Source organism: Gorilla gorilla, chromosome 13 (assembly GCF_029281585.2).
Source record: "Gorilla gorilla gorilla isolate KB3781 chromosome 13, NHGRI_mGorGor1-v2.1_pri, whole genome shotgun sequence".
Classification (NCBI taxonomy): Eukaryota; Metazoa; Chordata; class Mammalia; order Primates; family Hominidae; genus Gorilla; species Gorilla gorilla.
The window spans coordinates 125,171,602-125,196,300 of NC_073237.2; the positions used below are offsets into that span (position 1 = coordinate 125,171,602).

General features: G+C 51.8%; 1 protein-coding gene across 2 annotated transcripts; it reads left to right on the plus strand.

The window, feature by feature from the left end:
• The first annotated feature begins 501 nt into the window (after positions 1–501).
• TBC1D13 (TBC1 domain family member 13) lies at positions 502–23,154 on the plus strand. Of its 2 annotated transcripts, none has more exons than XM_004048696.5 (12): positions 502–673; positions 1,630–1,703; positions 4,062–4,102; positions 4,707–4,768; positions 4,921–5,020; positions 5,832–5,914; positions 10,363–10,522; positions 16,024–16,234; positions 16,730–16,893; positions 18,602–18,762; positions 18,996–19,053; positions 20,554–23,154. In XM_004048696.5, exons 1-12 carry the CDS (start codon positions 651–653, stop codon positions 20,617–20,619), a joined length of 1,203 nt encoding a protein of 400 aa, XP_004048744.1. In that variant the 5' UTR covers positions 502–650; the 3' UTR covers positions 20,620–23,154. The 2 variants fall into 2 exon arrangements, with proteins under 2 accessions (XP_004048744.1, XP_055207256.1); XM_055351281.2 differs by having other exon boundaries at positions 529–673; positions 18,665–18,762.
• The last annotated feature ends 1,545 nt before the right edge of the window (positions 23,155–24,699 follow it).

The window sequence follows — 24,699 nt, forward strand, 5'->3', positions numbered from 1 at the left end:
TTTTTTTCTGTCTTCCTAACTTACATTTTATAGGGTTTGCTGGTATAGTTTTTATAAAAAAAAAAAAAAGTTGGGCCGCGCACGGCGGTTCATGCGAGTCCCTGCTATACAGGCCTTGAGGATTCTGCAGAGACCAAGATAAGCTGGGGGGCCTGAACAGTTTAGCAGGGGAGGCCGAGACTCCTGTAACAATCATGCAGTAGTTAATTACAGGGGGGTGCGTGCAGGGAAGACGACAGGGTGACAGGTATATTGCGTAAGTAGACACTGAGGCCCAGGGAAGCGCAAGGAATAGTCCAGAGACACACAGTCTGCGCTGTCACAGGCGGGTTCTCAAATTTGGCCCGCAGGGTCGGCGGCGCTGGGGGCTCCCGGCCCGCGATTGCCACGCCCACCCGACCCGAGGTTGCCCCGCTCAACCCGGCCCGCCGTAGCCGCCAGTACCGTGTGGAAGCGTGAGAGTCGAGGGGTGGCACGTGACTGGCGGGGCGGGGCTGGGCTGAGGCGGTGGAACGCGCAGGCTAGTGGCTGTGTTTCCCGCCGGAGGCTTTTGCCCAGAGCCCCGCGTCCCTGGGGGGCGGCGGCGGCGGCAGCGCAGGCGGCAGAGGCGCAGGCGGCGGAGGCGGCTGGGGGGTCCGGAAGTCAACACCATGTCAAGTCTGCACAAGAGCCGGTAAGGGGCCACGGGGACTGACCCGGCTGGGCCACTCCTGGCCAGGCTGCCCCTTCTGCCCCTCAGAAGGGGGAAGCGCGGGTGTGGCCAGGAATCGGCAGACATCCTCGGCAGAGGGTCTCGAGCGTCCACCTTCTAACCTCATTGCCTGTGGGCTGCAGGAACGACGGAGGGGCGGCCCTTCTCCTGCCCCTGGTGTCACTCCTTCTGCCTCCCTCATCCGGACCCCTGGTGTCCCCTTTCCCCTGAGTCTTCCTCATCCAGACCCCCATGCCCCGCCCCCGTGCCTTTCCCCTTTTTGATCCGCCTGCTCCCGTACTCTCTCCAAGTGCACCCTGTCCCCCGTGCCTTTTTCTTACTAGGATTGCTAGAGAACTTGCATTCTCCAGTCTGGCCCCTCCCCCAGGCCAAATCCTGCAGCACTGGCTGAATTTTGCTCACTCTTCAGTTTTCCTTCAGGACGTGTTTTTTAAACCCTTTGTCCTTGCCTTCTGGCAGGCCCAGAGGTCTTGTAATGGTTATATTTGTGAGCATGGTCCATTGTCTGCATATCAAATTACTCCTGGTTCCTGAGGTCCAAGGAGTTCAGTTGGTGGCTGTGTGTGGACCCGGCCTGGCCGGCAGGAAGTGCCCAGTAAATGTCAGCTCACTAAGTATTAGAATGTTGGAATATGTCTAATTTTATGGTCCTCATTTGGGAACTTCTAGACAAGAATATCTCTCAAGTTTCTTCCCTGGCATTCTGTGTTTCTGGTTGTAGAGGAAGAAGTGAAATATAGTTTTGTTGTTCTCCAAAGCTGTCTTTGGTGAGGACCTTGACTAAGCTGTGTGATTTTTATGTCCTAAAGGGGAGAGAGGCACAGGTTGGAAACTGGCAGCGTGAGGGAGCTGAGGGCTGTGGGTCTCACTGAGCCGGTATCAGCATGCTTCATTTGCCGCCCTATCTCCCCTTCCAGAATTGCAGATTTCCAGGATGTCCTGAAGGAGCCCTCAATTGCATTGGAAAAGCTACGGGAACTCAGCTTTAGTGGTAAGAAGCCATTCTGTATTTTCACGGTTTCCGTAGAGCAGCCTTGTGGCTAGAATACAGGCGGAGGGCACACCTGGTCAGCTCTGGCGCCCAGCTGCTGGGGGCTGGGGCCTTGGAAGGAAATTACACATAGACTCTTGGGGCCTTTTCCAGATTCTGTAGAGCTGAACAGGCAGTGACTGCCTTGAGCTTGGAGGGGTTTCCCAGAGGGGCAGTGGCCACACTTAGCATGCCTTGCCCTAAGCTTTCCGCAGGAGGTGCCAGATTCCTGAGAGTAACAGGACAGGACTGAAGACTGGAGAATGAGAGTTGGGGGGACCTTTTGAGCCCAGGACAGTCTTTCCTCATTCCTTAGCTAGCTTCCTGTGTTGGTGAGTTTGGTTAACTGCAGGGTTGTTCCTGGTTCTCTCCCTGGCTTGGGGTCTAAGCTGCCTGAACTAAACCTTGGCTAGTGGTAAAATGGGTAGCCTTGGGACACTGACTTTAAGGAGCTGATCCTGCTGTGTTAGACTTTGCCCCAACGAGCACAAAGATAACTCTCTTTTTGCCTGTTTTAAAAAATATCCCAACGTGTTCTGCATAGCTTCTTGTCACTTTTTTGCCCCTGTAACTTTGCCAGCAAGAACGTCTGGCCGGGTGCCGTGGCTCATGCCTGTAATCCCAACATTTTGGGAGGCTGAGGCAGGTGGATTACCTGAGGTCAGGAGTTCGAGAACAGCCTGGCCAACATGGTGAAACCTAGTCTCTACTAAAAATATAAAAAAGTAGCTGGGCTTGGTGGCACTTGCCTGTAATCCCAGCTACTCGGGAGGCTGAGGCAGGAAAATCACTTGAACCTGGGAATTGCAGTGAGCCGAGATTGCGCCATTGCACTCCAGCCTGGGCGACAAGAGTAAAGCTCCATCTCAAAAAAAAAAAAAAAAAAAAAGAACTTCTTATATTGTCCCTGTCATCCTCATATAGATTCTGAAGTGGAGGTATTCACTCATGTTCATGGTACCAGGGTTACTATAGCAGCAACTGCTGTAGTGAGCTTCCTGATCTTATTGCAGGAGAACTTTGTCTTTCTGTTTAGGAGTGAAATATAGGCCCCAAAGGGGAGGCAGTCAGTGTTAGTAGTTAAGAGTTTTACAGATAAGTTTCCTTCTTACGACAATTACATTAATCTTCCCTGCTTACTGGGGTTATAATGAAGATTAAATGAAATAACATCTGTAAAGCACAAAATACTTAGCATTCATAGCTTAGTTTATATTCCACAAATATGTATGGAATATCTTCTATGTGCAGTGCTCTGTGCTACACACTGGGAATAATAGATGTGGTTTTTGTCCTTCTGGGGCTTACCCAGTAGTAGGGGTTACAGACGTTAAGAAAATACACCATATATATATATATATATATATATATATATATATATATATATATATATAAAATAATTCCACTTATGACAGATGCTATGAAATAGTCACAGAGCCATTATTGCTTATAACAGGGGGAACTGACCTGAATTAGGATGAGATGGTGGTGGTAAAGGCTGCTCCTGAGGAAGGAATATCAAGGATGAGAAGGTGTTATCCTCAAAAGAACATTTCAGGCCGGGCATGGTGGCTCACACCTGTAATCTCAGCACTTTGGGAGGCTGAGGCGGGTGGATCACCTGAGGTCAGGAGTTCGAGACCAGCCTGGCCAATATGGTGAAACCCTGTCTCTACTAAAAATACAAAAATTAGCCAGGAGTGGTGGCACACATCTGTAATCCCAGCTACTTGCAAGGCTGAGGCAGAAGAATTAGTTAAACCGGGGAGGTGGAGGTTGCAGTGAGCAGAAATCACGCCACTGCACTCTAGCCTGGGCAACAGAGCAAGACTCTGTCTCCAAAAAAAAAAAAAAAGAAAAATTAACATCCAGTCTAGGCTGGGTGTGGTGGCTCACGCCTGTAATCCTAACACTTTGGGAGGCCGAGGCGGGGGGATCACCTGAGGTCAGGAGTTCAAGCCCAGCCTAGCCAACATGGTGAAACCTTGTCTCTACTAAAAATACAAAAATTAGCCGAGCATAGTGGCGCGTGCCTGTAATCCCAGCTACCTGGGAGGCTGAGGCTGGAGAATCGCTGGAACTCGGGAGGCAGAGGCTGCAGTGAGCCGAGATTGTGCCACTTCACTCCAGCCCAGGTGTCAGAGGGAGACTCCATCTCAAAAAAAAGAAACCATCCAGTCTAGTAATCTTTCTTGGGGAAATGATTCTTGAAGAAGTACTTCTTGCCCACTCTACTCCCCGCCAGTTGGCTCCACGGTGAAGGGCTGGGGGTTCTGGGACTCAGGCCTGGGGCATGACCTTTGCCTGCTGTGTCCACAGGCATCCCCTGTGAGGGCGGACTGCGGTGCCTCTGCTGGAAGGTGGGTGTGCCTGGGGTGGAGCTTCTGCTCTGCTGAGAGTCCCTGGGTTTTCCTGCATGGGCTGCCCCTACCCTTGGCTTCTTCCTCCTGTTCTGCACCTTTCCTTGCTTGTCTGAGGGAGCTTTTCTGGGAAGTTCTGGGTTTTCTGTTCCTCTTGGTGTCTTCTCTGGGATCCCCTTGGGGATGGGACACTTTGTAATGCCAACAATGAAGACCTCTGCTTCCTGGTCCGTGAAGTACAGTGAAAGTCATGCTTATTGGGACAAAACAAAGGCTGTGCTTTGCCCAAAGCTCCCAGCTCAGGTGGCCATGGAAGCCCAGTGTCCTGGTTTCCAGCCCTTTAGAGCACAGGGTCTGATGATCATGTGGGAGAGTCTGTGTGAGAAAAAGCAGAGGGAAGGGCTGGTTTGGGTTAAAGGAGGAGGGAGGCAGTTGGGAGGAAGGGGGAGGCTACCCCTAGCTCATGCTGGCATTCCTGGATTTTAGCCCATCTTGTCTTCTTGGGACTTTATGAGATGTTTTTCTTGAGGCCTGTCATCCCCGCCTAAAGACTGACGTTGGTGCAGGAGGGTCACCAGAGCTTTGCCCCTCTCCCTCTGTGCAGATTCTCTTGAACTACCTTCCCTTGGAGAGAGCCTCATGGACCTCCATCCTGGCCAAGCAGAGGTGAGACCCCGTGTAAGGGCAGTGACAGGAGGGCCCTTGCATGTGACGGAGCCAGTACCGCTGGGGCCGCCCTGCCTCCTGCGGCTGCTGCTCTGGTCTGGGCTCCCTGGGCAGGACCGTTGGGAATCATCCTTCTCACTTGTCTCCTGCAGGGAGCTGTATGCCCAGTTCCTGAGGGAAATGATCATCCAGCCTGGCATTGCCAAGGCCAACATGGGTGTCTCCAGGGAGGATGTGACTTTTGAGGACCATGTAAGTAGAGGTTGGCAGCAGAGACCCAGGATACAGAATGTGGAAGGGTGGCGGCCTTGGAGCAGGCAAGGTCCCCTGCATGCCAGGGGGTAGGTGCAGTCTGGTGTCAGTCCCCTCTGGACCTCCCAGTTCCTCCTTTCTGCGTTGGGTCACTAAGCTTGGGGGCCCTGGGCTCAGTAAGACAAACGATAGTTGGGGTCCAGGGAGCATTGCAGGGGCAGCCCTGCGTCAGGTGCTCTGAGGACATGGTCTATTTCAACCCTCATCCCTGTTCCTTGAAGAAAGTCAGAGCAGGGCGGGAGGGAGGCTAGGCTGCCCTCTGTGGCTGCCAGGAAGCCTTGTTCTCCTCAAATGCTGAGCTCCTCCCTGGGCTTCACAGCGCGGGAGAAAGAAATGGATGGGCCCCAGGCCCAGACTCACAGATAGGAATTGACGACTCAGAGCATCGATGAATGAGAGCCGAAGAAACCGAATTCATTCATTCAGCAAGCAAACATTTACTGAGCACCTGTTATATGCAAAGTTTTCAAGCTAGAGCAACGGACAGAAAAGGAACAGAGTCCCTGCCCAGCAGAGATGTCCTCAGAGCAGGCCCCCAGGCTGGGCTCCCGGCTGTAGAGTTTGAACGGATTCAGGAGGCTGAGGGAAGGGCTGTGTTGGCTCCTCTGAGTAGCTTGCAGGTGGTGTCAGGGCCACACCTCAGTGTGCGGTGGGACTGTTGCAGCAAGGCCACTGCTCATGTTTCCGGGATAGAATCGGGCCCCGGGGCCTATCTGGGCCTTGGACAGAGCATCTTCATTTCTCCCCACAGCCACTCAACCCCAACCCTGACAGCCGGTGGAACACGTACTTCAAGGACAACGAGGTGCTGCTGCAGATCGACAAAGATGTCCGGTAGGCAGGGTGCCTGGGGCCGGGAGCTGGCCCATGGGACTTCTGGGGCTCTCTGCAGCTCTGTCTTTTCCATTTGCAGGCCGGGCCTATGGGTGAGTGTTTGCGGAGCTGCTGGTGGATTGTCCCAGCGGTTGGGTCCAGGCCCTATTGATGATAGGCTGAGAATGAGGCTAGCGAGGGAGATTCTGTGCTTGCATGTACCTGGCTGTTCTTATCTGAGCTGTAGTTTCATTTGTACCCCAGGTGTTTATGGATTCATCTGACATTCATTCAACAAGTATTGAGCCCCTTTTGTGTGCCAGGCTTAGCACTAAGTTCAGGGTTGAGCACTGGTGTGTTCCCTCTCCTTAAGGATCTCAGAACCTAGAAGGGAGGATGGCAAGACAGACATTCAGCCCATTAGATCTTAGCAGATGGCATTCGTGGTAAATGCTCTTGAAGGAAAATTTGAGGGGGTTTGGGGAAACCTCACCTGAGAAGCAGTGATTCAGCTGAGATCTGAGGAGTGGGAGGCCTCAGGGGAAGACTGCAGCGAAGGCCATGTTGGGCAGGGAACTGCCCTTGGCAAGGTCCAGAGAGCCCGCAGAGCTTGGGACATCTGAGGAACAATGCCAAGGCCAGGGTGGGAGATGGGGCTGGACCTTGGACTTGATTCTAAGAGCATGAGGCAGCCATGCAAAGGTTTTGAGTAAAGGAGTGACAGGGTCAGATACACAGTTTTTAAAATCTTGAGCTACAATGTGTTTGTGCTTTTCCACTTGGTAAAGAAATGTGGAGATGCTGGCTGTGCGGCCCTGTCGGGCTGGGGAGTTTGGCAGCGTGTTGGGCTAGGTGAGGAGCTAGAAGGCAGGCCTTGTCCACAGGTGGGTGGAGTGGCCAAGGGCTTGGTTTCTGGAGTCCATTTGCCTGGTTTCCGTTCCGCCTTTACCAGTTGTTAGCTGTGTGACCTTGGGCAAGTGACTCACACCTTCTGATCATTACTCTATTGTGAAGTAGGAGTAAGGTGGTTCAGGCTAAGGGCACAGAATGGGCTGGGTCTCCACAGATACGTGGGACTTAGCACATACAGAGGCCCTTAGAATGATCAGATCTCCATCAGAGAAGGGTCCTGGGAGCTTATCCTGTTCCTTTTACAACAGCCTGCCTGGGACCCCCGGCACTTGGTTAGACAGGACAAGCTGGCACTCTGACCCACAGTGACCCTTCAGAATCTCCAAGGGGCAGCTCTCAGGTCCCCAAGTCAGTCTGCACCAGTACAGACAGGTGCCCCTCCATTCAGCTGCTTCTCAAGGAATGGCCGAGTACCGGTGTCAGGAGGGGTTTAGGAGTGAGCAGGACTGAAACAGTCTCTGCCTTCTGAGAGCTTCCAGTGTAAGTCAGGAGACATATACTAAACCTGGAAACAGATATGTAATTGCAAATACTGTAATGTTGTGAAGGAGGGAAAAACTGGTGCTTTTAGAGAATCAGAGGGAGGCCCTGTTTTCCTTTGGGGGGTCGAGGAAATCCTTTCCAGGGAGGAGGCTCAGGATGAGATATGAAAGAGGAGGAGGCAGCAAGCTGGGTGGAAGAGTCTGCTGGGCTGAGACACAGCACATGAGAGTGCCCTGTGGCCGGGGAAGAAGGCGCGTGGCAGGATAAAGCAGAGTCCTCCTTTCCCTTGCCACCCTGGGTGCTGCTCCTCAGCCCAGGCTCATCTTCAGATGGCCCCATGTGACCCCCGCACAGGGCAACTCAGCCAGGCTGCAGGAGAAAGGAGGCACTGCCTCTTGTGCTCTCAGGCTAGGGTTGGTGCAGCGTTTACCCACGAGGTGTTCTGATTGCTGTGTTCAAGTCAAGAACCACTCTGTGACCTGGGGCAATAGGTTCTGTTTTTTTGTTTTCTGTTTTTTTGTTTTTTTTGGTTTTTTTTTTTGAGACAGAGGCTCCCTCTGTCACCCAGGCTGGAGTGCAGTGGTGCAATCTCGGCTCACTGCAACCTCCGCCTCCCGGGTTCAAGCGATTCTCCTGCCTCAGCCTCCCTAGTAGCTGGGATTACAGGCATGTGCCACAACGCCTGGCTGATTTTTGTATTTTTAGGAGAGACGGGGTTTCACCGGTTGGCCAGGCTGGTCACAAACTCCTGACCTCAGGTGATCCACCCGCTTCAGCCTCGCAAAGTGCTAGCATTACAGGCATGAGACACCATGCCTGGCCAGGTTCTGTTTTACATGGGTAGTGATCCTTTGGTGCTTCTAGAAGCGTGTTTGCAATGTGCTAAGTATAAGAAGTCTGAAAAATGTGCGTGTACTGCAATACATATATTTTAAAAACTTGATCGCATTCTAGACACCATCTCCCAACTTGTTTTCCCTCTCACTCTGTCTTGGACATCTTTCCAGTTCAGCTGTGTAATATTCTGTTGTACAGTGTGTAACTTATGGAACCAAATCTCTTTTGCTACCACAAACCACCCTGTGTTTGTGCATGTTAGATAATTTTTTTGGGGGGGGATAGGGTCTTGCTCTGTTGCCCAGGCTGGACTGGAGTACAGTGGCTTGATCTTAGCTCACTGTAGCCTTGAACTCCCAGGCTCAAGTGATCCTCCTGCCCCGCCTCCTGAGTAGCCAGGACTGCAGGCACATGCCACCACACCCAGCTAATTTTTTTTTTTTTTTTTTTTGAGGTGGAGTCTTGCTCTGTTGCCCAGGCTGGAGTGCACTGGCGCAATCTTGGCTCACTGCAACCTCCGGGTTCCAATGATTTCTCCTGCCTCAGCCTCCTGAGTAGCTGGAATTACAGGCACATGCCACCACACCTGGCTAATTTTTTGTATTTTTAGTAGAGATGGGGTTTCACCGTGTGAGCTAGGATGGTCTCCATCTTTTTTTTTTTTTGGTGAAGGAGTCTCACTCTGTCACCCAGGCTGGAGTGCGGTGGCACGATCTTGGCTCACTGCAAGCTCCGCCTCCCGGGTTCACACCATTCTCCTGCCTCAGCCTCCTAAGTAGCTGGGACTACAGGCGCCCGACACCACACCCAGCTAATTTTTTGTATTTTCATTAGAGACGAGGTTTCACCATGTTAGCCAGGGTGTTCTTGATCTCTGGACCTCGTGATCCGCCTGCCTCGGCCTCCCAAAGTGCTGGGATTACAGGCATGAGCCACCGCACCTGGACCCAACTAATTTTTTATACAGATGGGGTCTCCTTTTGTTGCCCAGGCTGGTCTTGAACTCCTGGGCTCAAGGGATCCCTCCTGCCTTAGCCTCCTGAAGTGCTGGGATTACAGTGGTGATCCACTGTGCCTGACCTAGATAAATATTTTTACATGGAAATATGTTTAGAGTTTAAAAGAGGAGTTAGGTTGTATGACCATAATGACACTTTAAAAAAAAAGTATATATCTATTTGCAAATACACATAAAATGTGGGCATGTATACATATACAATGACTACAGCTTTTTAAAAAAATACTGTTTTTAAAATAAAATGTTGTAATTGTTGTTGTTGTTATTATTTTTTTGAGACCGAGTCTCATTCTGTCGCCCAGGCTGGAGCGCAGTGGTGCGATCTTGGCTTACTGCTATCTCCTCCTCCCAGGCTCAAGCAATTCCTGTGTCAGCCTCCCCAGTAGTTGGGATTACAGGCACCCGCCACTGCGCCTGGCTAATTTTTTTTTGAGACGGAGTTTCGCTCTTGTTGCCCAAGCTGGAGTGCAATGGCACGATCTCGGCTCACTGCAACCTCCGCCTTCCAGGTTCAAGCGATTCTTCTGCCTCAGCCTCCTGAGTAGCTGGGATTACAGGCATGCACCACCATGCCCGGGTAATTTTGTATTTTTTTAGTAGAAACAGAGTTTCTCCATGTTGGTCAGGCTGGTCTCAAACTCCCGACCTCAGGTGATCCGTCTGCCTCAGCCTCCCAAAGTGCTGGGATTATAGGCGTGAGCCACCGTGCCCAGCCAATTTTTGTATTTTTAATAGAGGCAAAGTTTGCCATGTTGGCCGGGCTGGTCTCAAACTCTTGACCTCTAGTGATTCAAAACGTTGTAATTAAAAACAAACAATGCTGGCCAGGTACAGTGGCTCATGCCTGTAATCCCAGCACTTTGGGAGGCTGAGGTGGGTGGATCACGAGGTAAGGAGATCAAGACCATCTTGGCTAACACGGTGAAACTCCATCTCTAAAAAAATAAAAAATTAGCCGGGCGTGGTGGCGGGCGCCTGTAGTCCCAGCTACTTGGGAGAATGAGGCAGGAGAATGGCGTGAACCCGGGAGGTGGAGCTTGCAGTGAGCAGAGATTGCTCCACTGCACTCCAGCCTGGGCGACAGTGCAAGACTCCGTCTCAAAAACAAAAACAAAAACAAAAAACAATGCTTTTGGGGAGTCTTGGGGTCTCCTGGCAGATGGGATGGCGAAAACTTCCACCCTGAGTAACAAGATTCTTTCCTGTTCCCTCTTGACAGGAGGTTGTGCCCAGACATTTCCTTCTTCCAGAGGGCCACTGACTACCCTTGCCTCCTCATCCTGGACCCCCAGAATGAGTTTGAAACCCTTCGTAAGAGAGTGGAACAGACAACACTGAAATCTCAGACGGTGGCCCGGAACCGGAGTGGGGTCACAAATGTGAGTGCCAACCTGGGGTCCCCAGGGACTCCCCCAACAGTTTTTTCTTTCCTTTTTCTCTTAAACTCCTGGCCACAAGGTGTCGGGCCATGACCATCTGCTTGACAGTTACTCAGCGCAATCCTGATGCTGCCAGATCCTGGGGTGCTTTCTAAAAGTTGGGTAACAGAGGTTCACTGTGTCCCATCTGGGTGTAATGGCTGCTGGGAAGGGCCCTGCATCACAGTGAGTGAATGAGTCAGGCTTCTAATCTTATAGTGGGGATGGCTCTGAGAAGGTCATTACAAATGTGAGAAAATGTGATAGGGCTGGGCACAGTGGTTCACGCCTGTAATCCCAGCGCTTTGGGAGGCTGAGGCAGGAGGATTGCTTGAGCCCAGGAGTTCAAGACCAGCCTGGGCTACATGGTGAAACCCTGTCTTTACAAAAAATACAAAAATTAGCTGGGCATGATGGCATGTGCCTGTAGTCCCAGCTACTCAGGAGGCTGAGGTAGGAGGATGGTTTGAGCCTGGGAGGCAGAGGTTGCAGTGAGCCTACATCACACCACTGCCCTCCAGCGTGGGTGACAGAGCCAGACCCTGTCTCAAAAAAATAAAAATTAAGAAAACGGCCAGGCACAATGGCCCATGCCTGTAATCCCAGCACTTTGGCAGGCCAAGACAGGCAGATCACTTAAGGCCAGGAGTTCAACACCAGCCTGACTAACCCGGGGATTTAACCCCATCTGTACTGAAAATACAAAAATTTGGCCCTGGCCAGGTGTGATGGCTCATGCCTGTAATCCCAGCACTTTGGGTGGCCGAGGTGGGTGGATCACCTGAGGTCAGGAGTTTGAGACTAGCCTGGCCAACATGGTGAAACCTTGTCTCTACTAAAAATACAAAAATTAGCTGGGCATGGTGGCAGGTGCCTGTAATCCTAGCTACCTGGGAGGCTTAGGCAGTAGAATTGCTCGAACCCGGGAGGTGGAGGTTGCAGTGAGTCTAGATTATACCACTGCACTCCAGCCTGGGTGACAAAACAAGACCCTCTCAAAAAAAAAAAAAAGAAAAGAAGAGAGCATTTCAGGTGGAGAGGAGGGCATATGCCAAAGTCCTCAGCGGGAGACAGCGTGGTGTGTTCCAGGTCAGGGAGGCCACGGGGTGGCTAGAAGCAGAGAGCGAGTGAAGAGGTTGGTGCTGGTGAGGCCACGTGGGGCCTTTGTCATGAGGGGTGGGGAGAATCCTTTACAGCACTGTAAGCAGGGCAGTGACATAATTCATATCTGCTTGTGTCAGAAATGCTTTAGGCACTGTAGAGATACAGGAGTGGCGGTAGAGAGGCTACCTGGAAGGCCACTGCAGTTGTCTAGGCAAGAGGTGGTGGGGGCAGGGATGCAGCAGGGTTAGATCTGAGAGACTCTGGGTGGAACTGATAGGACCCCCAACTTTTAATAGATTCCTGTCACTCTGAGAAGCTCCTTGTAGTCAAACAAGTATATTATCTTATTCCTTAATTTACACCCCCTACTTTGGTCTCTGGAATAGTGGCTTGTTCCCCTAAACTTTTCACTGTCTTCCATCAATGGAAAAACCCTTTTCTGTAGCCTCCAACAAGCTAGGGCAGATACTACTGCAAAAGTTTTTCTCCCCCTGGGGAATGACTTTGTTTTTTGTTTGTTTGTTTGTTTTATTTTTTTAAATAGAGACAGAGTCTTGCTATGACACCCAGACTGGTTTTGAACTCCTGAGCTTAAGCGATCCTCCTACCTGGGCCTCCCAGAGTGCCAGGATAACAAGCGTGAGCCACCACACCCAGCTGGGAATGACTTTGATCGAAGCTCTGACAGGCAGGGGCAGATATGGCCAATCCAGGGTTGCAGGTGCCTACGAGAGTTGGGTGCCCAGCAGAACTGCTGTGCAGTGCAGATTGCATGGCTAGATAACCAGGAGGCTGGCTTTGTGGGCAGTACTCTTGGCTGCTGATTTCCTGGCTGAAGGGCCGGGAGGGGACTGGCTCCTGTCATTCCTTTCACTGTAGTAACTAGGTGTAAAGAGCACTGTTACCTGGTTTAACTTTTGGTCCTGGTAGCAGAGAACCCACCAGAAACTTCATCCCTAAGCCTCTGGGTTCATGATTGGGCAGTTTGAGTTAAAGACCATCTGTGTGACTCTGGGCAAGTCACACATATCCTGGCCTTTGTTTCCTAGACCATAAACTGGGCATAATCATTTCTGCCCTGCCTGAGCTGCCAAGAGGATGAAATGAGGTCATGGCTGTGCAGATTCTTCAAAAGCAGAAAGCCCTGGGCATCCTCAGGAGGCAGCCTGCCCTGAAGTCCTGGACCTTAGGTTTGGGAGTCAGCCAGTTCAGGGTCAAGTCCTGATGCCACCACCTAATGTTAGACATTTAAGGAGTGGCCCAACATTTCTGAGCCTCAGTTTCCTCATCTTGAAAATGATGTTGAGACAATATTTTAGATTGTTCAGTGGATTAAATGGAGGAATACCTGTACAGCATTGTCTGCCGCATAAAAAGCTCTTGTTAAGGGCCAGGCGTGGCTCACGCTTGTAATCCCAGCACTTTGGGAGGCTGAGGCGGGCGGATCATGAGGTCAGGAGATCGAGACCATCCTGGGAACACGGTGAAACCCCGTCTCTACTAAAAATACAAAAAATTAGCCAGGTGTGGTCGCGGGCGCCTGTAGTCCCAGCTACTCGGGAGGCTGAGGCAGGAGAATGGTGTAAACCCAGGAGGCAGAGCTTGCAGTGAGCCGAAATTGCGCCACTGCACTCCAGCCTGGGCGACAGAGCGAGACTCCGTCTCAAAAATAAAAAATAAAAAAGCTCTTGGTAAATGTGGCTGATGTGTGTCTCTGTGTGTGAACATCCCTGCATGTGTGCGCATACGTATGTATGTGTATGTTAGGGGAGAGAGAGTTTAATGTCTCCAGGACCCTATGCTTCCAGGATGGCTTCGTCCACTGTCACTGCCTGGGTTCTCTCATATGGGTCACTCACCTCTGGAGCTTCTGCCTGAGCAGGTCTAGGGCAGGGCCCAGCACTTGATTTACAAAGTTCCCAAGGGATCCTGGCAGGCAGCTGGTGTTGGGGACCCGTGCTCATTGTAGAAGTCTTCAGTAGGGATCATCATCTCTTTATTTATCTTCCAACTTTTTTTTTTTTTTTTTTGAGACAGTCTCGCTGTTTCTTCCAGGCCAGAGTGCAGTGGCACAATCTTGGCGCTCTGCAACCTCTGCCTCCTGGATTCAAGCAATTCTCATGCCTTAGCCTCCTGAATAGCTGGGATCATAGGCGCGTGCCACCACACCTGGCTAATTTTTGTATTTTTAGTAGAGATTTTTGGCCAGGGTGGTCTCAAACTCCTGACCTCAAGTGATCCAGCCACCTCAGTTTCCCAAAGTGCTGGGATTACAGGTGTGAGCCACTGCGCCTGGCCTCCAACCTTTTCTTATGAAAATTTTCAAACATTCAGGAAAGTTGAAAGGAGAGTACACTGGATAACTATCTGTATACTTTCCATCTAAATGCAACAGTTGTTAACGTTTTTCACATTGCTTTATTTGTGTGTGTATTATATATACAGAGAGTAAGTTGCAGGTGTCTGACCTTTCACCACCAAGTACTTCGGTAGGATCTCCTGAGAATAAGGGCATTGTCAGCCAAGTGCAGTGGCTCACACCTGTAATCCCAACACTTTGGGAGGCCAAGGCAGGCGGATCACCTGAAGTCAGGAGTTCGAGACCATCCTGGCCAACATGGTGAAACTCTGTCTCTACTAAAAATACAAAAAATTAGCTGGGCATGGTGGTGGGTGCCTGTACTCCCAGCTACTCGGGAGGCTGAGGCAGGAGAATCACTTCAACCTGGAGGTGGAGGTTGCAGTGAGCTGAGATCACACCACTGCACTCCAGCCTGGGCGACAGAGCAAGACTCTGTCTCAGGGGGGCAAATAAAAGAAAAGTCTTGGCCAGTTGTTTGTTTTTGACATATTTAAAGTTTTTGTTTTGTTTTGTTTTGTTTTGTTTTTTGAGACGGAGTCTCGCACTGTCGCCCAGGCTGGAGTGCAGTGGCATGATCTCCACTTACTGCAAACTCCGCCTCCTGGGTTCATGCCATTCTCCTGCCTCAGTCTCCCGAGTAGCTGGGACTACAGGTGCCCGCCACCGCGCCTGGCTAATTTTTTGTATTTTTAGTAGAGACAGGGTTTCACCGTGTTAGCTAGGATGGTCTTGATCTCCTGACCTCGTGATCTGCCCACCTCAGCCTCCCAAAGTGCTGGGATTACGGGCGTGAGCCACCGCGCCCAGCCTGTTTGTTTTTTGAAATGGAGTTTCACTCTTGTTGCCCAGGCTGGAGTGCAATGGTGCAATCTCGGCTCACCACAACCTCTGCCTCCTGGGTTCAAGTGCTTCTCCTGCCTCAGCCTCCTGAGTAGCTGGGATTACAGGTATACGCCACCACACCTGGCTAATTTTTTTGTATTTTTAATAGAGACAGGGTTTCTCCATGTTTGTCAGGCTGGTCTTGAACTCCTGACCTCAGGTAATCTGCCCGCCTTGACCTCCCAAAGTGCTGGGATTACAGGTATGAACCACTGTGCCCAGCCCTAAAGTTTTTGTTTTATATTGAAGTGTAACTTACGTGCAATTACGTGTACAATTAGAGAATGTTTTTCTTGTGTGTGTACCTGTGTAAGTGCCAGTCAGTCAAGATACAGAACATGTCCACATCCAGAAAGTTCCTGCATGCCCCTTCCTAGTTAGTACTTCTCACTGGTCTGACTTTTAGCACCATAAGTTAGGTTTTAGGACCATTTGTTGTATTGTAGAATGTCCCATGTTCTAGGTTTGTCTCCTTGTTTCCTCATGGTGGCGTTTGACTTGTTCCTCTGTGCCAGTATATGTCCCATATGCTATATAGGTCCAGGCTTAACAGTAAACATTTACATTTCTGGCAAGAACACATTGTCCTCCTTCACATTGTCCATTTTTTTTTTTTTTTGAGACAGTGTCTTGCTGTCACCCAGGTTGGAGTGCAGTGATGTAATCATAGCTCACTGCAGCCTCAGCCTCGTGGTCTTAAGTGATCCTCTTGCCCCAGCCTCGCAAGTCACTGGGACCACAGGTGCGTGCCTTCACACTCGGCTAACATTTACATTTTTTGTAGAGACGGGATCTCCCTATGTTGCCCAGGCTGGTCTCGAACTCTTAGGCTCAAGTGATCCTCCTGCCTTGGCCTCCAAAAGTGCTGGGAATAGAGGCATGAGCTATTGTGGCCCGCCCATGTTGTCTCTTTTTTTGTTTTTGTTTTTTTCTCCTGAGACAGGGTCTTGCTCTATCACCCAGGCTGGAATGCAATGGTGTAATCACGGCTCACTGCAGCCTCGACCACTGGGGCTCAGCTCCCACCTCAGCCTCCCAAAGTGCTGGGATTTCAGGCATGAGCCACTGACCCCAGCATTGTCTTTCTTGACGGGCTCCTCCTCTTCTCCTCCAGATGAGCTCCCCACACAAGAACTCTGCGCCATCATCCCTAAATGAGTATGAGGTGCTGCCCAATGGCTGTGAGGCCCACTGGGAGGTGGTGGAGCGGATCCTGTTCATCTACGCCAAGCTCAACCCTGGCATCGCTTATGTGCAAGGCATGAATGAAATCGTGGGGCCCCTCTACTACACCTTTGCCACCGACCCCAATAGTGAGTGGAAAGGTAAGAAGGCTCTTGGTGCCCACATCCCTCGTTGCTGGCCCGTGTCAGGCTGTGCACCTCACTTTCCCTCTCGGGCCTCTGTTCTCCCTCTGCCAGATGAGGAGTTGGCCTGGATCATCTCTGAGATCCTTTGCAGCTGTGATCTTCTAGAATGTTGGATGTTTACTGATCTCTTGATATTTGTAATTTAATTCTGGTAGAGAAGGTGGATATGTAGGAAGCCGAATTATAAGATTTAAATAATGATTTTTAAACTGTCATCAGGAGAGTGTGTAATAAACTGCTAAGTGAATGTACAGTATTGCCAGATGTGAGAAGAAAGAGGCGATGTCTTTAGCCTGGGGGTGGAGAGGGGTCAAGGACAGAGGAAGGACTGAGCCAGACCATGAGGATGGGGCAACTCGGCGGGGCTCAGAGTGGGGCAGATGTCTGGTAGGTGAGACGTGGGGTGGGCCTGGAGTGCGCCACTTCTGCCCCCATCCTGCTCTCTCCCAGAGCACGCCGAGGCAGACACCTTTTTCTGCTTCACCAACCTCATGGCCGAGATCCGGGACAACTTTATCAAGAGCCTAGATGACTCGCAGTGTGGCATCACCTACAAGATGGAGAAGGTTTACTCCACCTTGAAAGATAAGGATGTGGAGCTCTACCTGAAACTGGTGAGGACTCCAGGAACAGACGGGTGGAAAGGGACAGGAGGCAGAGAGTTGCTGTGCCATCCCAGCCCAGGGCGAGGTCTCGCTTGAGTCTGGGGGTCAGAAGTAGCTGCTGCTGCTGCCCGGGACGCTGACCCATGTGCTGAGGCAGCTGATGGTGGAGCCCAGCTGGGAGGGAAGGGGAAAGTTGAGAATGGTGCCCATTGTGTGCCAGGCATACTGCAGGGCATTTACTATGAACTAAGTTTGTTAAGCTGTTAGTAGTCTTCTGAGGTAAGCGTTAACTTCATGGAGTCTCGCTCTGTCGCCCAGACTGGAGTGCAGTGGCGCAATCTCGGCTCACTGCAAGCTCCACCTCCCAGGTTCATGCCATTCTCCTGCCTCAGCCTCCCAAGCAGCTGGGACTACAGGCACCCACCACTGTGCCCAGCTAATTTTTTGTATTTTTAGTAGAGATGGAGTTTCACCGTGTTAGCCAGGATGGTCTTGATCTCCTGACCTCGTAATCCACCCGCCTCGGCCTCCCAAAGTGCTGGGATTACAGGCGTGAGCCACCGTGCCCAGCCCTTTTTTTTCTGTTTTTTTTTTTTTTTTTTTGAGAAGGACTCTCTCTCTCAGAGGCCAGGTTGGAGTGCAGTGGTGCAATCTCAGCTCACTGCAACGTCCGCCTCCCAGGTTCAAGCAATTCTCATGCCTCAGCCTCCCCAGTAGCTGGGATTACAGGCGTGCATTACCACGCCTGGCTAGTTTTTGTATTTTTAGTAGAGATGGGATTTCGCTGTGTTGGCCAGGCTGGTCTCGAACTCCTGACCTCAAGTGATCCGCCTACCTCCCTCTCCCAAAGTGCTGGGATTACAGGCATGAGCCACTGTGCCTGGCTGGCCAGGAATAATCATATCTTTTTAAACAAATATGGGTTGAGTGTGATGGCTCACAGTTGTAATCCAAGCACTTTGGGAGACTGAGGCGGGAGGATCGCTTGAGCCCAGAGGTTGAGCAACATAGTGAAGCTTTGTCTCTACAAAAAATTTAAAAACAAATTAGCCAGGCATGGTGGCACAGGCCTGTAGTCTCAGCTACTCGGGAGGCTGAGAGAGGAGCCCTCGAGGTCAAGGCTGCAGTGAGCCATCCATGATTGTGCCACTGCACTTCAGCCTAGGCAATATAGCGAGACCTCATCTCTAAAAAAAAAAAGGAAGTATGCTTTTGCTGTTTTGTAGCATGCTTTTTCAGTTAATATTCACTGTGGCTGACCAGCAGGCTTGTCTCTACTGGGAATAATTGCCTGTGGAATTGTTCTGTGGATTAAATGAGTGAGAGGACATATTTAATATTCTAAGCATAGCCCAGGCTTTTAGTAAGTGCCCAGTGATGGTCACTCAGCACATCCACAAACCCAAGGCTATCATCTGCAAAGTGTGTGAAAAGAGTTTGAGCCATCATTTATAAATCTGGAGAGCTTATTATATAAAGGTTTGGGTTTCCAGCTTCTCTTTAAAAAATAGGAAGATCTGAGGATGTTGGCTGGCAGCAAACAGGCTCTGCCCCTTTACCAAGCAAGGCTGTCTGGCAGCCTGGTGCCAGCCCTGGTGCTCACACCTGGCATGCTGGGCCGTGCTGTTCTGAATTCACTTCTGACCCACTGCGTGGTGCTCCATGGCCAGCAGCCAACACAGAGTCCTGCCCCCCACCCCCCACGCTGTCTCCCCAGCAAGAGCAGAACATCAAGCCCCAGTTCTTTGCCTTCCGCTGGCTGACACTGCTGCTGTCCCAGGAGTTCTTGCTGCCTGACGTCATCCGCATCTGGGACTCCCTCTTCGCTGATGACAGCCGCTTTGACTTCCTCCTCCTCGTCTGCTGCGCCATGCTCATGTGAGTGCAGGCATGAGCTGTCATCAGCTCACCTGGGCAGTCCTTGGAGAAGCCAGACAGGAGGACCCTCTGCCCCGAAGGGTGGCAGGGCTGCTCTTTCATGGCTGGAGTGGGATTCTGGAGTCCTTGGGAGGGCGACAAACCAAACTTGAGGTGGGTGGGGAGGGAGGAGTGGGCAGGGCCTGCACTCAGAGCATCCCAGGTCCCAGCACTTTTGCTGCTGCTTTTCATAGGCTGATCCGGGAGCAGTTGCTGGAAGGGGACTTCACTGTGAACATGCGGCTGCTGCAGGTAATGGGAGTTGGGGGCAGGCTCAGCCACTGCCATGAGGCTGGCACTCGCCAGGCACCTGCCCACGCCAGCTGCTGCGACAGGCTGGGCAGGGGCAGTGGAGTGTAGTAGGGATTAAAGTCCAGACCCCTGAGCAGATCTGGTTTGGATCTGGGTTTGAATCCTGGTTCTGCCACTGACCTGGAATGTTGGGTGGCCTTGAGCAAGTGACTTGGCCTTCAAACCATGTACTCTACATAGGTGTTCACACCTAGGACACAGCAGGTGCCCAGAACGTGGCCGTGCTTGCTGGTGGCCCTGCTCAGGCCCGGGGAAGGAGGGTGGGGTGTAGTGATTAAGAACATGGGCTCACCGGGCGCGGTGGCTCATGCCTATAATCCCAGCACTTTGGGAGGCTGGGGTGGGTGGACCACCTGAGGTCTGGAGTTCAAGACCAGCCTGGCCAACATGGCGAAACCCCGTTTCTACTAAAAATACAAAAATTAGCCAGGCTTGGTGGCGCGTGCCTGTAATTCCCAGCTGCTTGGGAGGCTGAGGTAGGAGAATCACTTTAACTTGGGAGATGGAGGTTGCAGTGAGCCAAGATCGCGTCACTGCACTCCAGCCTGGGTGACAGAGCAAGACTCTGTCTCAGAAAAAAAAGAACATGGGTTCAAGGGCCTACAGCTTTAGGTCCACAGTTTTGCTCTGCTGTGCTCATCATGTGACCCAAGCCAAGTTACAGCATCTCTGGGTCTCAGCTTCTTCACCAGCACTTGGCCTTAGTGTTGCTTTGTTGTTGTTGTTTTTTTGAGACGGAGTCTCACTCTGTTGTCCAGGCTGGAGTGCAGTGGTGCCATCTCGGTTCACTGCAACCTCCACCTCCCAGGTTCAAGTGATTCTCCTGCCTTAGCCTCCCGAGTAGCTGGGATTACAGGTGTGTGCCACCACGTCTGGCTAATTTTTGTACCTTTAGTAGAGACAGGGTTTCACCATCTTGGTCAGGCTGGTCTCGAACTCCTGACCTCAGGTGATCTGGCCACCTTGGCCTCCCAAAGTGCTGAGATTACAGGTGTGAGCCACCACGCCCAGCCTAGAGTTGGTTTTCCATAACTTCATGGACTAGATCTGGAAAAAGTGCAGAATCACAGTGGCCACTCACAGGGCTGTTGGGACTTCGCGCTGATGCTCAGACACTGGCCCAGCCCCGCTGGCTCCGCACGAGGGAGCTTGGGTTCAGTGGCAGTAGTGGGAGAGCTGAGGCAGCACGGTCTGGTCCTGAGGAAAGGGCCGCGAGAGCCTGGGAGTGGTTGTGTTTGGATCGTTGAGTTGGTGCTGCATCGTGTAGCGTCAGCTGCATGCAGGGGTCTGGGGGTTGGGGAGTGTGGGATGCCTGGTATTCTGTGCTCCTGCCCCTGAGGCCCAGGATCCAGCATGGCAACGGGTCCCAGCAGGGAGGGTGTGGGTGTGGCAGGGGTGAAGTGGCTTCAGAGGCAACTGTTGGCCTTTTCCTGTGCCCAGGACTACCCCATCACAGATGTCTGCCAGATCCTGCAGAAAGCCAAGGAGCTCCAAGACTCAAAGTAGCCCGGCGGCAAGAGGCCCATGTTCGGGAGAGAAGCCTCCCGACCCTGTGCCCTGGCTCCCGGGACACACAGAAACCTGTAGGAACCCAGCCTGAGGGGAAGCCACAGGATCGGCCCGAGACCCAGGCCATGCCCACTGGGGACACACTGTGCCGTGCTCCTTCTTCTGCCGCCATGCCCAGCTCCCCACCTGCCCTGCACTCTGCCCTCTTTGCCCAGGATACTGAGGAGGGCTGGAGCTCGGGAAGTTGTCCTTCCTGGGCCAGGGCCGTTTCTGGCACTGGGAGGCTGGCAGGGGCCCCTCCCTGCCTCGGCTCTGCCGCCCCAGCCTCGGTTCCTGCTTCTGGTCTTCTCCTGGGCTCCGCTCAGGGGAGGTGCTTGGCCAGTGGGCCAGAAACCGCTTCTGAGCGGGGCACTTCGGCTGCTCCACAGGGAAGGTGACACTGAAAGCTGAGTCCTGCCGTCTGTCTCACCCACAGATGTCTGTAGTCGGTCGGTGTGAATGTGGGCCCAAGTCCCCAGGCATCTTCTCCGTGTGTGTGCGTGTGTGTGTGTGTGTTTGTTAGGGAGTGAGGGTCTCTCAGGCCTCCAGGTCTCCCAGCCCCTCCTTCTCTGTCTCTACCTCTCTGCCTGTCTCCTTCCGCCTCCTTCCCAGAGTGGGACTGTGTCTTGCTTCATGATTCCTCTCTCCATTACTCTCCCTGCCCTTCTCTGTTGGGGTGCCTTATCCTGAGCCACCTCCTCTCCCCGCTTCCCTCTGCTCCCCGAACCTGGGAGACAGATGAGGAGACTGGCTCAGCAAGGCCCCTGGAGGTCAAGCTTGGCCTTTGCCTCCCGTTCCCATCCCCCAGCCCTGGCTCCCGGGTCCTCCCAACTGGGAGGGAGTCCTCCGTGCCTCACTTAGAGGGTTCTGAACCCGTTCCCTACACAGAAATCTTGGAAACCAAATGCTGCTGAGTAAGGATTAAGCTTTGAGCCTCCTGCCCCTGCTTTCTGCCCAGGGAGGGAGAAGGAAGAGGGGGAGCTGGTTTTTCTGGAGGTTCCCCCAGAGGCCCTCCTGTCCGAAAAGAAAAGGACCTTGATTCTGAGCCCAGGGTTGGAACCCATTGCTTCAGAAGAGTTGTCATTCCCTCGGCTTCCAGGTCCCAACCCAGGGTTGGGTTGAGTGAGTCCCACAAAGGGCAAGTGGGGCCCGAGGAAGCCTCTCTGGGGCCAGGGGTAGCTGAGCTTAAAGGCCCTGGGTCCTGCCAGTTCCAGGAGGGCCATGTCTGTGCCTCTGTGTACCCCTCCACCCCCTGCGGGCTGAGGGAGGTGCAGGGCCTTCTCTGACCCCTGCCTGAGCTGTTCCCAGGGCTAGAGCAGGTGTACCCTGAGCAGGGGCAGCTGGCCACTCCCAGTTCTCACCAAGTCACCTCCCTCCTTGTACAAGGTTTGCGTCCGGAAGCTGGGTGCCATAGTGAGGACCCTCGTCCTCCAGACTGGCTGGCAGGAGTCAGGCCCCAGCAGCCCTCCTGCCCCCAAAGCCTTCCGAGTCTGGTGGGCAGGACTTCTCGCTGCCCTTCCAAGCCCGGCTTTGGGCCAGAAAAGGCTTCCCCAGGTGGCTCTTCTACCAGGCTTTTCCTTGGATGCCGCCTGGATTTCCGCACCTGCCTTTCTGTCTCCTCTCCCAGAGCACAGTATTTGGGAGACTTCGACTATTTATTCAGACTCCTGGCTATGTATTGCACATTGGCAAGTGCTCTGGGGATGAGGCATGGGTGTAGGAAGGGAGAAAGGAGTTGGAGACAAGATCCTCTTCATTTTCCAAGATCAAAGTCAGCCTCTTCTCCCCATGCTTCTAGGAACTGCCTGGTTTTCCAGCAGGTCCTGGCTGGGCGGGCTCTGAGTTCTGTACTGGAATTGAGTGTAAAGATGGGAAGAGAACTGGGCTGACTCCAGGACCTCCAGGATGAGGCAGAGACATGATGCTTCCTGCTCACCTGGGCCACCCTCTCTCCAGGACTTGTCAGCTGGTGGTTCAGCCCCTTCTCCAACCCCTTCATAACCTTGGGCCACTGCCTGGGACCCAGCAGACACTGCCCAGGACTCTTTAGTGCACTCACTCTTGTCTGACCCCTACCTTCCCTCCCGGAACCACACTACTTGAATCACCATTAATTTGCCTCACTGGCAGAGTTGGGTCAAGTGCCCTCTCCTTGACCTTGAGATGAAGGTCAAGAGCACAGGGACCAGGCCTTGGTTAGGCTGAGCTCCCAGCAGGACACCGCCTGCAGAAAGGACCTGCCCTGATAATGTCCCTTCCCCAGATTCTCAAGCAGATGCCCAAGGGAGGTCCCCACAGAGCCAGAGTGCCTGAGGCTTCCTGCTTGAGAACCTGCCCCCTGGATCTTGGACACTTACAGATTGAGCTGTATGAATTCAGCGGGTCTCACTCCAGAGGGTCAAAACGTTTGCTTTAGTTTTTTCATCTGTTTTGTTCCTTGAGTCAGTGCTGTTGATGACGAGTTGTCTTGAATAAATCGTATGTTCTTTGCAATGGGCATTGGTGCTGTGATGAGCTGAAACTTTGGAGACCTCAGAACAGGGAAAAATGTTTGAACAGGGATGGAGTCAGAGTCTCTTAGAGTAGCCCTTCTAAGAAAAGGTCCAGGAAATCCTTCTGGGAAGAGCCTGTTGGATTCTTCCAGTTCAGCCTCAGCAGTCTGCAGCTGGGGGAGGAGGGAGTGAGTACTGGGTAAGGAGGTTCTGCATACATGATTACATAGCCTGTTATTTTTCAGGTTTAAAAAAGCTTAGACCATCCATTATATGTGGAAAAAGCATTTGACAAAATTCAACATCTTTTCCTTATTTTTAATTTTATTTTCTTTGAGACGAGGTCTTGCTCTGTCACCTAGGCTGGAGTGCAGTGGCACGATCTCCACTCACTGCAACCTCTGCCTCCTGGGTTCAAGCGATTCTCCTTCCTCAGCCTCCCAAGTAGCTGGGATTACAGGTACCCGCCACCACGCCTGGCTAATTTGTATTTTTAGTAGAGACGGGGTTTCACCATGTTGAGCAGGCTGGTCTCAACTCCTGACCTTATGATCCGTCCGCTTCGGCCTCCTAAAGTGTTAGGATTACAGGTGTGAGCCAAGATCAGGAAGAAGATAAGGATGCCCACTCTCTACTTTCATTCAACATAGTACTGGCAGTACTAGCCAGACCGGTTAAGCAAGAGAAAGAAAAAGCATCCAAATAGGAAAGGAAGAAGTGAAATTGTCTCTCTTTGCCAACAACATGATCTTATATTAGAAAAAACCCTAAAGACTTCACCAAAAAGCTGTTAGAACTAAAGTGGCAAGAAACAAAATCAACAAGCAGAAATCAGTAACATTTCTGTACACTAACTATCTGAAAAAGAAATCAAGAAAAAGGCAGAAATAAAAAACTGAATTCAGAAAAAAAAAGACAAGAAATAGAGAAAATCTCATTCACAGTAAGTACCCCCTCAAAAAAATTATTTAGAGCCGGGCGCAGTGGCTCATGCCTGTAATCCCAGCACTTTGGGAGGCCGAGGTGGGCGTTTCACAAGGTCAAGAGATTGAGACCAGCCTGGCCAACATGGTGAAGCCCCATCTCTACTAAAAATACAAAAATTAGCGGGGTGTGGTGGCACATGCCTGTAATCCCACTTACTCAGGAGGCTGAGGCAGGAGAATTGCTTGAACCCGGGAGGTGGAGATTTCGGTGAGCCAAAATCGTGCCATTGCACTCCAGCCTGGGCAACGAAAGTGTAACTCCGTCTCAAAAAAAAAAAAAAAAAAAAAAGGTTTAGTAACCATAACAGCATGATACTGGTGTAAAATAGACACACTGACCAAAGGAACAGAACAGAGGAGCCCAAAATGAACCCAGGCATTTGGGGGTGAATTGGTTATCTTTTCTTTTTTTTTTTTCTTTTTCTTTTTTTTTTTTGAGACAGGGTCTTACTCTGTCACTGAGGCTAGAGTGCAGGGGCATGATCATGGCTCACTGCAGCCTTGAATTCCCAGGCTCTGGTGATCCTCCCTTCTCAGCCTCTCAAGTAGCTGGGACCACA